We start from the raw sequence: 12296 nt of genomic DNA, 5'->3' as shown, positions 1-12296 counted from the left end.
CATCATAAAAATGTCCTGTGTGCATTTTTGCCTCACTTAAATGATTCAGATCAAATAAACATTTACATCAGACCAAGAGAGCCTGAGTAAATTAGTTTGTAAATGTTCTACACTGTGAACCAACAATGAATAAACATGTCAGGAGTTGAAGGATGGAGAGTCTTATACAGATCCTGGCAGGGAGTTTGTATAGGACAAAATTTGTGTTGAGTTTTCCAGGTCATGACATCCCCAGAGAATCGCACTATCAATACCATGTTGGACTGCCCGGACTTTCCTCTTTTTCTGAAATACTGTGTTGGTGTTACGCAAGAGGAAACACGGTGAACACCTTCCAAAATGTTCTCTTTTTGCCCCATCTGTCCACAGAGTATTTTCACAGAAATCTCGGGGATCATCAAGATACTTTCTGACAAATGTGAGACATACACAACATTTAGCTAAGTCTCTTATTCTGTGTTAAAGCAATAAGGACTACGATGCTTTTAGAGATTCTGGTCCCTCAGCCCAGTTCTAAGATGCTAATATCCTGCAACTTTTAGATGCATCCCTTCTCCAGCACAACAAATCTGGAAGCTGCAGTTTAGAAACCTGGTTTCTAAACTGCAGTTTCTAAACTGAGTTTCCAGGGTAAACCTAAACACTTCTGCTTTTGTCACCTCCTGAAAACCCTTTGATATTGCGCCTGAAATATTTTTGTTGTGTTAGAGACTCCTGGGAAGTTTCACATTTGTTCCATTTGTTCTCCATTTGTTAATGGATTTCTCAGTGGTTCAGTGGAGTCTTAAAACCTTACAGATGGCCTTGTAAATCTTGGATTATAAGGTTACATGAGATAGTTTTTCTTTCTCTGAATAAATTAAAAGTATCATTTGAAAACAGTGTTTTCAATTTACCTAGATTATCTTTGAGAAAAAATACATATTGGAAGATCTGAAATATTTAAGTGTAACATCAAACATGAGGGAAAGTAGCAAAGGGAAAATACATTTTCACCTCACTGTAGATGTAATTACCTGCATAGACTTTTTTGAAGTACAACCATAGTCAGCTTTCTTTTTCGCAAACTCAAAGCTCACTTTCTCTTTTCTTTCCTTTCAGTTTTCAGATCTTTTCAAATGGCTTCATTCATTCGTTGAACACACAAGGTCGACACAGAATGTAAAAACATCTAAGACATGTCATTTAAAAATTCAACTAAATATGTAAAAAAAAAATAATAATTGCTCGGTTCAGTTATATTGTTCTGTAGAAAAGCCTAGCACCCACGCTCTTTGTTCTAGTGGCCTCTGTCTGCGCAAAAGCCTTACAGCTTCCACTAATCAGCTTGTGACAGCTATGCCCAGATGCGAGGCCAGTGAGCTATTTTTGATCCCTTCAATGCCGTGGAGCCATATCCTTGTACTTGGAGCACAAGGCATCAATTAGAAAGATAGATGCCCTTGACAATGTGTGGCTGATCTCAATTAACATCATAGGTGTGATAAAAATATCCAGGTGCAGCACATTGTTCTCTACAAGTGAAGACAAATAAATTCATCAATCTTCACCCAACATGAATTAAGATTCAACTGGTGTATTTAGAAACAATTCCTTTACTGCAATACATTCCTTACTTATAGATGCATTTTTTTTTACTTATTAATAGAACATTTTCAGCCATGTCTGCTGAGAAAGAGCCGTTGTGTTGGCTTCTGCGAAGCCCCGCTGACAGAGCGCTTAACAGATCTGCAATGCGAAGATCACACAAACTTTATCGAGAGGTCAAACAATGTTTCCATGGAGACTGTGGTGAAAGCAGCACACAAGTTAATTTTTGTTTACTTTTTTTGTGCTTTGGTTCAATAAATTCTTTTCTGCAGACATAAACTAGAATAATTTTCATGTGGAAAGCCACAGAAAAATCTCAAAGCACCTAAGTTTCCTACACATAGGAAATTCAGAGTTAATAAACTGGTATGAAGCTGTTTGTATTTTTTTCAGACAAGTCTTGAGTGACGTAAGCAGAATAAATGGAAATAGTACATCCATTATTACATGTCTGTGTGAGGTATAAAAGAATGTGAAACAGGGGAATTAGAAACTAAACTCTGTTTGTGGCATTAATAATTGAATATCAATACAAAGTCCTGCCAAAGTTTGACCCCTTATATTGTGTTCATAGGTGTATAAGGTGGCAGAAAGGTCACTAATGTTAAAAGCGTGTTTTGTCTTCCTTCTGGGAAATTGCAAACAAAACAAAATAAATAAGATAGAAAGGAAATCCACATGTAGGTGGAAGACAAATAATCATCAATAATCAAAAACCCTTAATATTTATGAGCTTCATTCTAATACCTATTTTGTAAACAACCTGATCAGTAAAATATGTATCCTATAAAGCATGGTAGTGCTTTCATTCTTTTAGCTAATGAAGTGCAAATTCGTGGGATGCTTAAAATGAGTTATGTAACAAAAACGTTTTGATCTTTTGATTATTTCACAAATAATTTCATTCTGAATATCTTGAAACATTTTATTGAGGAGGATGGATTGTGCTTAGTTAAAAAACCATGTGCAGAGCTGCTTGAAAAAGAAACCCATTTATTTATCATTGCTTTCAGTGCTATTGACAGAAGGAGCCTCTCTCTTTGCTCGTGCCCTGCTATTTACCAAATAACTTGTGTCAAGAAGCCAAGAGGGAAAGTTTGACATCCCTAGTGCTCTTGTTGAGATGGAGAGAAGATGACACACAGGGAAATGACTAGATAAAGACAGTAGAATGTGTCCTTTCAGAAACGCTTCTTCTCCTGTAGCCCTAAACATTTTATGACTCAGTCTTGGAGGAAAACGCCAATCTCCTCTTACACACACAAAAGCAAAAAATCAATAGTACAACTGAATGCAGCTGGTACATACAGCTCAGATTTCCAGCTTTCTCCTTACAGATAAAGAGTCGTGCAAATCGTAATGACGGGTGTCAAGCGAGTCAATGTCCTTTTTGACAGACTAAACAAGACCAAAGTCTTGAAAATTGGACCCCGACCAAAAAGCCAAGCATGTAGCAGAAGGAGAGAATTGAGCACTACATGTGGAAAAGCAGCTTATGCAAATGGTGTTTGGTAATAACAGCACTGGAGCAGCATTAGAGAGACAGAGAAAATGAATGCTTCTAATTGCAAGAGAGCAGGCAGGCAAATGAGTGGGTGGATTCACTGCATGCCACCATTCAGAAACTTGGTGGTGGGGGAAGCGGCAGAGGGAACAATAACAAAGGCCACTGCACAGATAATGTATAGCTGGTTTTGAGAAGCTGCACAAACTAAAGCTCAGCAGACAGACGTGAATACCACGATCCTTTCTATTTAGAATGGAGCGGGTGGAAAATTACTATTCCGGATTCAGAGCTTCCTTTTAACATTTTGAACTGCAAAATAAGCCAAATGGTGGTGGCCCCAGGGAACACTATTTAAGTATTTGTTAAGATGCAGCAACATCTCACAAACATCTTTTCCACTCTCACAACAAAACAACTTTGAAATAAATGAATTCCTGAAATGAATTCCTGAAGTGTTTTCAAAAATGCCAACATGAAACCAGGTTTGACTCTTCATGTCTGATTCTGGTGTAATTTACAGAGCAAATGTTAGAGGAGCCTCTTTCTCAAACCTTTCTCCCTTTTTTACTTGCTGCAGGCTTTTGAAAAAATAGGCATCAAATACAATCAGAAGGTTGTACATGAGCTAAAGATAAACTGGAAATGAATCAAATTTTGACTTCGAGAGACTTATTTTTATTATATGGCGGTAGTTGTGTCAAGGTTTAAATTACATTTGCATTGTCTTGTGAAGCATTCACAGCCCTTAAATGTTTTAAGTTCTTCTACGCTTATAAACTACAAACTCACTGTATTTTAATTGCAATTTATTTGAAGGATTAACACAAACTAGAAGTAAAACAGCAAGGTAGAGATAAAATGAAACATAGCTTCGAAGCTTTTACACAAATAATTTGAAAAGTGTGGTGTGCATGGATCTTTTCAACCCTTTGTCCTCTGACACCCATAATTAAATCATAAGCTTTATACATCACCTAACAAATGACTAAAGATATTAATGTGTGCACAGCTGTTCTGTCAGAACTTAACATTTTGTTTTCTAAAAGTTACATATGGTAGATTTAATTACTCCACAAATCTGATCGAAATTATGTTCACGTTTGAGGTTTTTATTTGTTCATTTTCCTCCCACTTCACAAAATTGCACTACTTAAAAGTTCAAGGAGCTTGTGAATGTTTTGCCAGGCACTGTTCCCTATATAAGGGGGGAATATGAACAGATAGCCCCTAATTTAGTTTGATAATATGCTTCACAGATCTATAGCTTATAGTCTCAAAGGACTCACATTTGGTGAAGACGCTGATATATGAAAGAAACAAAATCAAGTTTGAACTGTAACAATGCACACTGGGAGCCATTGTGCATGTTGCTTTGGCACATAACTAACAAGTGAAAACTCTGTGGCCATCTGCACCATCACTCTCTGAATAGCTCACATTTCTTGTAGAAGTTGGTCTTTCATTCATACAAAGCATAGTAGCCTCATTGACCTGCTGAAAAAATAAATTAGTAGGCTATTGATTTTGTCCAGAGCTGATGTCCGGCCTTTCATTAGCAAACTTCACAACCTTCTATTAATGCTGTGCATCAGGAAGGTCATTGCACTGATATTTCTACATTTCTTTTCTAAATTTGTATGAGTCAAGTATAAATTAATATTCTTGAATACTGAATGGGGCGGGTCGATCTGAAATTGTCTGAAATTGATATCCACTTTTCCATTTCAAATATTTTTCAGTCAGTCTATACAACTAGACCTTTTTTAGGGTCTGTATTCTGCTTACACCCCCTCAGTTAATTCCTATATAATAAACTGCCATTTAAGATTTTAACGGTGCATAAAAACTGCCCACGGTGGAACTGCAAGTTTTGGTTATGGATTGTTGCTGCTAGCATTTTCCACTTTCCCTGCAAAGCAAAAAACTAATTTCTAGTCTGCTGGGAAGCGTTTAATCTTTGAAAATAACTGAAAGCCACAGATGCTACTCTAACAAAATCTCCATCCTCAGCTCTCTTATCTTCTTCCAATTTCTCTGTTTCTGTCTACTTATTTTGTTTTTTCTTTTTTATAATCTATTTTTATCACTAGTTACTCTGCAAGATCTCTCAATCTGAAAAGTTCAAAGTCCACACCTGAAGAATATCGATATTCATCTTCAGTTAGTGCAGAGCTGAGAAACCACCCACAGTCTTCTATGTATGTGAATCAATTTAATGCGTCTGCACTGTGTTTTATTTATTACAATCCATCGATAAAACACATATAATGACATAATGGATCACACAGAATAAACTATCTAGATCCTCTCCTTTACTGACCTGTCAGAGAAAGCATGATCCTACCACCACCATGCTTCACCAGGGCAATAGCTTTCTTTCTTTCATCAATGACTTTATTGTTGCCCTGCTTTCATAAAGGTCCTGTGTGTGGACTTTACCACACCAGGGGAATATTGACTGTTTCTCCCACTAATGCTCTACTTCCCCAGCTTGGTAGACTTGCAGCTGTGCAATACAATTTCCATTTTAAGATGAGAAACATCCAAAGCTTGAGACATTATTTTATAGCCTAACTATTCAACAAACTTCACAACAGGTATATCCATAACATTTTTGTGTTTTCCATAGACCTAATAATGCTATTGCTACTTTTATGTTTTTAAGCAAAGCTATCTATAAGTCAAAAAGTTTGAAAATGTTTTCTTTTTATTATTTCCATGTTGTACTCTTCCATTGAATTAGAACATAAACATTGACGTTTGTAGTTTTAAGGTGACAACATTGAAAAAGGTTCAAGGGTCATGCATATATGTAGGGCACAATGTGTTGGGAATGGAAGTTCCTCTTTCTCTGTTCATACCACACTGATAGCTGGTTTCTATATTTGGAGTCATAGAGAAACTGAGAGAGCTGGTTGAGACAATCATGGCTAAAAACATGGAGAGAGAACGAGAAGAGACTCCCAGACCACAGAGAAGCAGAGTGGATGGAAAAGGTTGAAATCAAGGGATGAAGTGGGTCTAGGATGACGCCACATACAGCCCTCGTCTGAAGAGCAGGTTAGATGAACAGCAACAACAAAAAGCTCTCAGATTCAAACCACTCAGATGTGCCCATTTGCTGTAGTGTTTTCGTCTGCCTCTGTGGGGTTCTGATCATCACAGTGTACGAAGTGAGGATGAAAACCACCACACTGATAGCAAACGATGATTTCATCCTGATGCTCTGAATCAAAAGCTTTTATGTTGCTTTATTTGGTGTATTGCAATTTCTTGGCACAGCAGCAATTGAGATAATGTCAAAGAGATACAAGCTTCACTATAAAATCTAATTTTATGGGTTATGAAGCAAAAGTTGATTATTGGTTTAAGGCTGGGTTCCTTTTGTTGCTTGTATTGATCCAAAACATTCCATTTTCAATAATTGCCGATATGTAAACTGGATCTATAGCTTGCAGCACAGAGTTGCACATTACACATCCTAAGTGAAATAAGATTGTTGAGATCAAAACTACATTTATGATTTCACATCTCAATTGTTCTACAAAAGTTCAAAGCTTAAAATGACCAGCTGTCATATTCATGGCAGTTTCTGTGATTCTGGAGTATGAACAGGTTGTTTTCAGCCTGTGGCTCTTCCAGTTCAAAAATATCAAAACCACTAAGGTTGCTAGCGCTCACTGAACTGCTTTCATTTGTTGTTTAACAATAGTTTCAAAGCAGAGACATGTTTCGTGGACCGGGTTTGCCTGATTGAAGTAGTGATTTGTCCTTACTTTTTAAGCTGATATTTTTTTTACATTACAAACATACTGGAGTGTTGTTCATTTGCACTCCGTGTTGTTCAGCTGCTAATTTATCTGTTTATGTGTGTGCTGTCAAGTGAAAAGTGTTCTCCAGGGGCTTTTTCACCAAAAAGCAGCAACTGGCTACAACTGGGAACAAACCATATCAGGTGACATAAACTGTGACAAAATAGAACTTTCACATATAGCTGTAAGATTTTACCAGTGTTTCAAATGTTCCTATATCCAAAATTATTGATTAAAACTTCAAAAATCCGGTCTTAACTTAGAATGTTGGACTTTTTTGCCTGTTTACCAACTGCATGCTATCAGTCTAAATGTCCCTTGTTGCTTTATGCAAATGTAAGACACAGAACAAGCCAAAATGCACATGTACACGTCATGTGAAGAGGCTCCCTGTAGGATGAAAGCTTAAATTAGGAAAACAAGCTCCCGCTGGTGAGCTAATACCTACCTGCCAGCTTTATTTGGCCACACATGTGGCATAGCATGTGTGCTGGTCCAGACTTGCTCTGTCATTTTACACACTCCTTTCTATCTCCTTTTATTTTCTGTGACCTAGAAGCATTTCTTTCTCCCGTGGAAATTTCCACAAAAAGCTAAAAAAAGATTTACTTTTTCCTCTCCTATGGAGGAAAGAGAAAGGGACACATATGGGAGCCAGTCTTAGAGTGTCGTTACAATAGATAATTTAGATGGTATTCAAAAAAAGGATGACTGCCCTGCTAAGAACTAAGATATGCATGGTTGCCTTGGATGTAGAAATATAAACAGGCAGCTAAGAACGGCGATTGAGTCCCCTTCAGTTCTGCTTATGGGAAATAATACAGATTATGAGAAAGGCTTATTCAAAGATGAAGACGATGGCAAAAAGATATTCTTCAACATGAAAGGTTTGGATTAGATCAAGTGATCTCTATCTGCATGGAAATACTAAGCATAATTAAAACTCTCAATGAAAAGATTAATCCTGATTCTCATCTAAATGATAATTTAGTTTTAGAGAAGGTACAAGAGCCTCACTCTTTCATAAAACATGATGAATAAGAAGTTAGGGTTTATGTACAGCGCAGTCTTCATGGGGAATGAGATTGTATTCTGCAATGAGCACCTATTCTTACTACCCTCTACTTCCACTAAGTTAATGGAACCCAGAATTGCCAACTTTGGTTTTCTTCAGTGTTTATCTCCTCCTTAGTCCCTAGCTACCTACAAATCTCTGAAAACATTGTTATGTTTGCTCCATTGTTTCTCCCCCCATCGCTCTTTAATAAGTTCAAGTCATGGCAGCATGCCTGCCTGTTGGAGTGCAGATGTTAAAATTAATTTGTTTGTTGTTTTTTTTTTCTAAAACACAAAACTTAATTATCTTATGCTAAACAGAGAGCCTGAAAAAACTCAAACTGGTTTCACACTGACAAGATATTCCCTATTTTTTGAATGAGAATCACTAAAAAGAAACAGAAAATAATGTTCTACTTTATTCACAGCATGGTGTTGTAATCCACATAGTTTTTATGTTCTGCAACATGGCATCTAATTTACTCATAGCATCAAGAAAAAGAATCTAAGATTAGAAAATTAACAGCACAGGAAAAAAAAATCAAGCCACTGCCTGTCTGTTTTAATGACATGCACAGCTAAAACCACAGTAAAACAACAGCATTGCAAAATCTGGAAGTTTGTCCCAAATTGATGAAAAAGCAACAACCAAGGTGGTCAATAAAGCTGCCAAGAGGCTGACAGTAGCACCAAGAAAACTGAAGAAATATCTGTCAAGCACTGGCTGTGTCCTTCTGCATGAGACGACAATATCATCCTTTGTGTCTATTTACCTAAAAAGAGAGGAGGCCTTTAAAGCTGAAATCTTTTCTTACAAGTGAAACATCAAGAATTATCTAAAGTTTCCCTAAACTTTGTGGGATAATGTGTCACAATTTGTTGAAATCAAACTTGAACTTTGGACCAAAACTCGACCATGCAGGTTTGACATAAGAATCAACATTAAATCACTATAAAAAGAACATTATTCACACGCAGGATGAATATATCTGTAGCAGCATCAATATCAGTGGCTTTCATTGTAATCTCATTGTTTTGTCTTTATTTGTTTTGTTTTTCTCAGTGATCTAGTAAGAGCAAGGATAAATCCAATTAAATATTTTTATTGAAACATTATTTTACCAGGATAAAAAAAAACCCACAGAGATTAAAAACCTATTTTCTGGCCAAGATGCAAGAACAAATACAACACAGAAAAATAAAATGACTTAAAGAAAAGAAATGTAAGATTTTAGAATGGCCAAGCCACAATCTAAAACTAAAATGGCAGAAAAATTGTAGCCATGTGAACAGGGTTGTGGACAAAAGATGCGCGTAAAATCCCCAGCATTTGAAATCTTTTAAGAGGCAGATTGGGCGCTTATTGATGTGAGACGCTGTTTAATTCTCACCAAAGTAGACCGAGCCACAAAAGTAAACCAAAAGATGCTTTGATGAAGTGAATAAATTTAAGGGTGTGCATATTTATGCAACAAGGATGTTGCCATTTTTCTTTTTTATTATTATTTCAGCAGATTTGTTTGTGTTTCCATTGAATAACCTTGTCTGTGGGGGGAAAACTTTTGAAAAGATCTATCAAGGTTCCACTCAACAAACCACCCCATTATTTCAACCTAGCTTGTGAATGTGATGCTAACCAGCCAGTCTCTGCTGTGACTGACAAAAAGCAAGTATTTATGCAAATGAATATTTACATTTGAAAAAAGCCTAAATTAATTGTGAGATAAAACTTAATTGGATATCCATATTAATTATCCATATGATCCATATTAAGAGGAATGTCTATAATTCAAGTGCTTGATCCAAATGAGTCAATGCTGAAACAAAATGCAACAACTGCATATATAAGAAAATCTACCCTAAAGAGGCCAGGTAGAAATTGGACAAGAAAATTGACTGTCTATTTGTGCATCTGTGACAGAAATGATAATTATTCAATCTAGACAAACATTTCTATTCAATGCTACTTTTATGTAGTCTAATTCTTTTTGGTTGCCTTGGTGACATGTGCTTTGGAAAGACAAAAGAGCCTCTCTTAGACTCCCTGCCTGTTGACAGAGTTATTGTCATCCAGCAAGACACTCTGGACTGGTGTGAAAAGAAACATGCAGATACATACAACCATACCTGCCAATAAGGAGGAATTCCCCACGCACCCTTTGTCGCCTCATAGCCATCAGAAGATTACGGACCGTCATGCCCTCGCAGAAACACACCACCACACGAGCTTTGGGCAGACGTTCCTGTAGTTTCCCTAAAAGGCGATCAAAGTGTTTCTCTCCGGCGTTGCTGTAGATCTTGTCCGAGTGTGCGATGCACAGGCCCTCTTGAGAGGCCAGCTCCTTGAAGGCCTCCATGCCGCTCTCCCCATAGTTTCCTGAAGGTGATTAATAAAGCAGACATTAGCTGCGTTTCCATTAACCATAAAATTGCCCAAAATGAAATTACAAAAATAAAATTGCTTAATGAAAACACGTCAATTTTGAGAGAGAAAAAAAAAATCTGTTTTTGTTAAAAAGTTTTTCCGACAGCATGAGGTTCTTTTCCCGCCTTATTGAAATAGATGTATTTAGCAAAACTGCAATGGAAACAGTTTTTCCGCACCACCTGAGTCACATGGATGTCACTGCTGGCGAAAGAAAGAAGAAGACTGCGAGAAGTAGTAGGAGGATGATGTTTGTTTTGGTTTTGGTTTCTTGGACAATGTGCAGCTGGCTCCACCAGAGCTCTCTCAACATCGCACAGTTCATGAGACGTTTTGTGTCAGGCAAACATATTGAATGCCCAGCTCGTCTGTAAAATAGTCAACTACAATTACACTCAAAAGTCTGCATACATAATTACCCCAAAGAATGTCACTCAGACACCTGAACAAAACGCTGGTGTCTCCTCTGATAACTCATGGATGATAAGCGCTAGCGTTATGGCTGAATTATTCATATAATTAATGTTTACATCCATTTACATCAGTCGCTACCTTGATATTTTTCATGACTTATGCGTGAACAAGCTTATTCACCTGTAATTTAATTTAATTTCTTAATTAATGGAAACGCCGCAATTACAAAATTGTTGGGGGCGGGGGCTACATTAGCAGAATATAGAAAAACATTTGCACACATTTGTAATGGAAATGCATCCTTTTTTATTTTAGAAACTATGCCTGAAAAAAATCTCATCTCATGATGTTGCAAATGTTTCATGACAGGTGTTGTCATCACTGGCACAACCAGGCCAAGGTTCAGGGTCAGGTTAGTTTGGATAGTCTTTTTTTATTTGATAGAATAAAACGTCTTTTGAAACCGGCATTTTGTACTCTCTCTGGTGGTTTTAATTTTGAAAGAAAGCAGATAGATTGTCAGAGTACAGTTAACAAAATTTTTTACAAGCCATAACCTACTTATTTCTGTAAAAGATAATCAATGTTATGCCTAAAGGACTCCTCTCAGCCATCTCTCACTGCCTCAATCCTTGACTGACCTAAAGCTCTGATCCACTGATAATGAGAATCAGACTTGACTTGCTGCTGATTGCAATCAAGCCCAAAGGGGTGAAGATGATTGTCCTTGTTTAACTCTAAACTATCCCAATCAAGAGCCTGGCAAATCTGTTCTACGTCTAAATCTTCTACTTCCATGTAGACTGCAACGCTGCTCTGAATTGATGAGAAAACCCAGAGCTGGATTACACAGACAATCCAATCGCTTGTGTGCAACAGAACATGTTTTTGCTTTTGAACAGACATTTCATCATAGGGAAATCAGTAGCACCTTGCTGTAAATATGTGAAAACATTTGTCTTGCAGTTGATAAGTAGCCCGATTCTTGAAGGAAGTCTATGCCGTGTTTTGCATGATTGAGGACAAACAATCATACATCTGCACATGGTGAAGTTTTACATTGCTGCAGAAATAGACATCAGTGTAATTCATTTACACAGGTCCATTATGCGTCCATGTGTTGGTTTGCCAATAGTCCTTTGATTATATTTTCAATTGCCTCTTTTCATTCTGCTCCAAGTAAATAGAAATAATGATATCCAATTATTTTACTCTCTCCATCTCAGCTACGAGACCGGTGGGTGGTGGTGCATTAGTTGACACCTCACAATGACCAAACAACAACAAAAAACCTGCACTAAGCATTCATCACCACAGAGATGATAATCGAGACAGGTAATTTATGCAATTTCACAGCTCTAGCTGTTGCTACAGGCAACAAGCTGCACTTATAACTTGTCTCGGGTGGTGGAGATAGAAAAGTGATGAGCTTGAGCCAGTCGTGACCACAGATTCAAGATGACTAAAGACAAGACAAACAAGAATAGTGCCT

At 37.2% G+C, this 12296-nt stretch overlaps 1 protein-coding gene across 2 annotated transcripts in view; it reads right to left on the bottom strand.

The window, feature by feature from the left end:
• grm1a (glutamate receptor, metabotropic 1a) overlaps positions 1 to 12296 on the bottom strand; it is a 40318-nt gene that overhangs the window by 23557 nt on the left and 4465 nt on the right. For both annotated transcript variants that reach the window (XM_044107197.1, XM_044107198.1), the window contains exon 3: positions 10093 to 10342. In XM_044107197.1, the coding sequence (XP_043963132.1) occupies positions 10093 to 10342 (250 nt within the window). The remainder of the gene's footprint in view (positions 1 to 10092; positions 10343 to 12296) is intronic.

Source organism: Gambusia affinis, linkage group LG22 (assembly GCF_019740435.1).
Source record: "Gambusia affinis linkage group LG22, SWU_Gaff_1.0, whole genome shotgun sequence".
Lineage (NCBI taxonomy): Eukaryota > Metazoa > Chordata > Actinopteri > Cyprinodontiformes > Poeciliidae > Gambusia > Gambusia affinis.
Note: the sequence above shows the minus strand (reverse complement) of the source record. Positions and strands in the feature narration are given on the sequence as shown.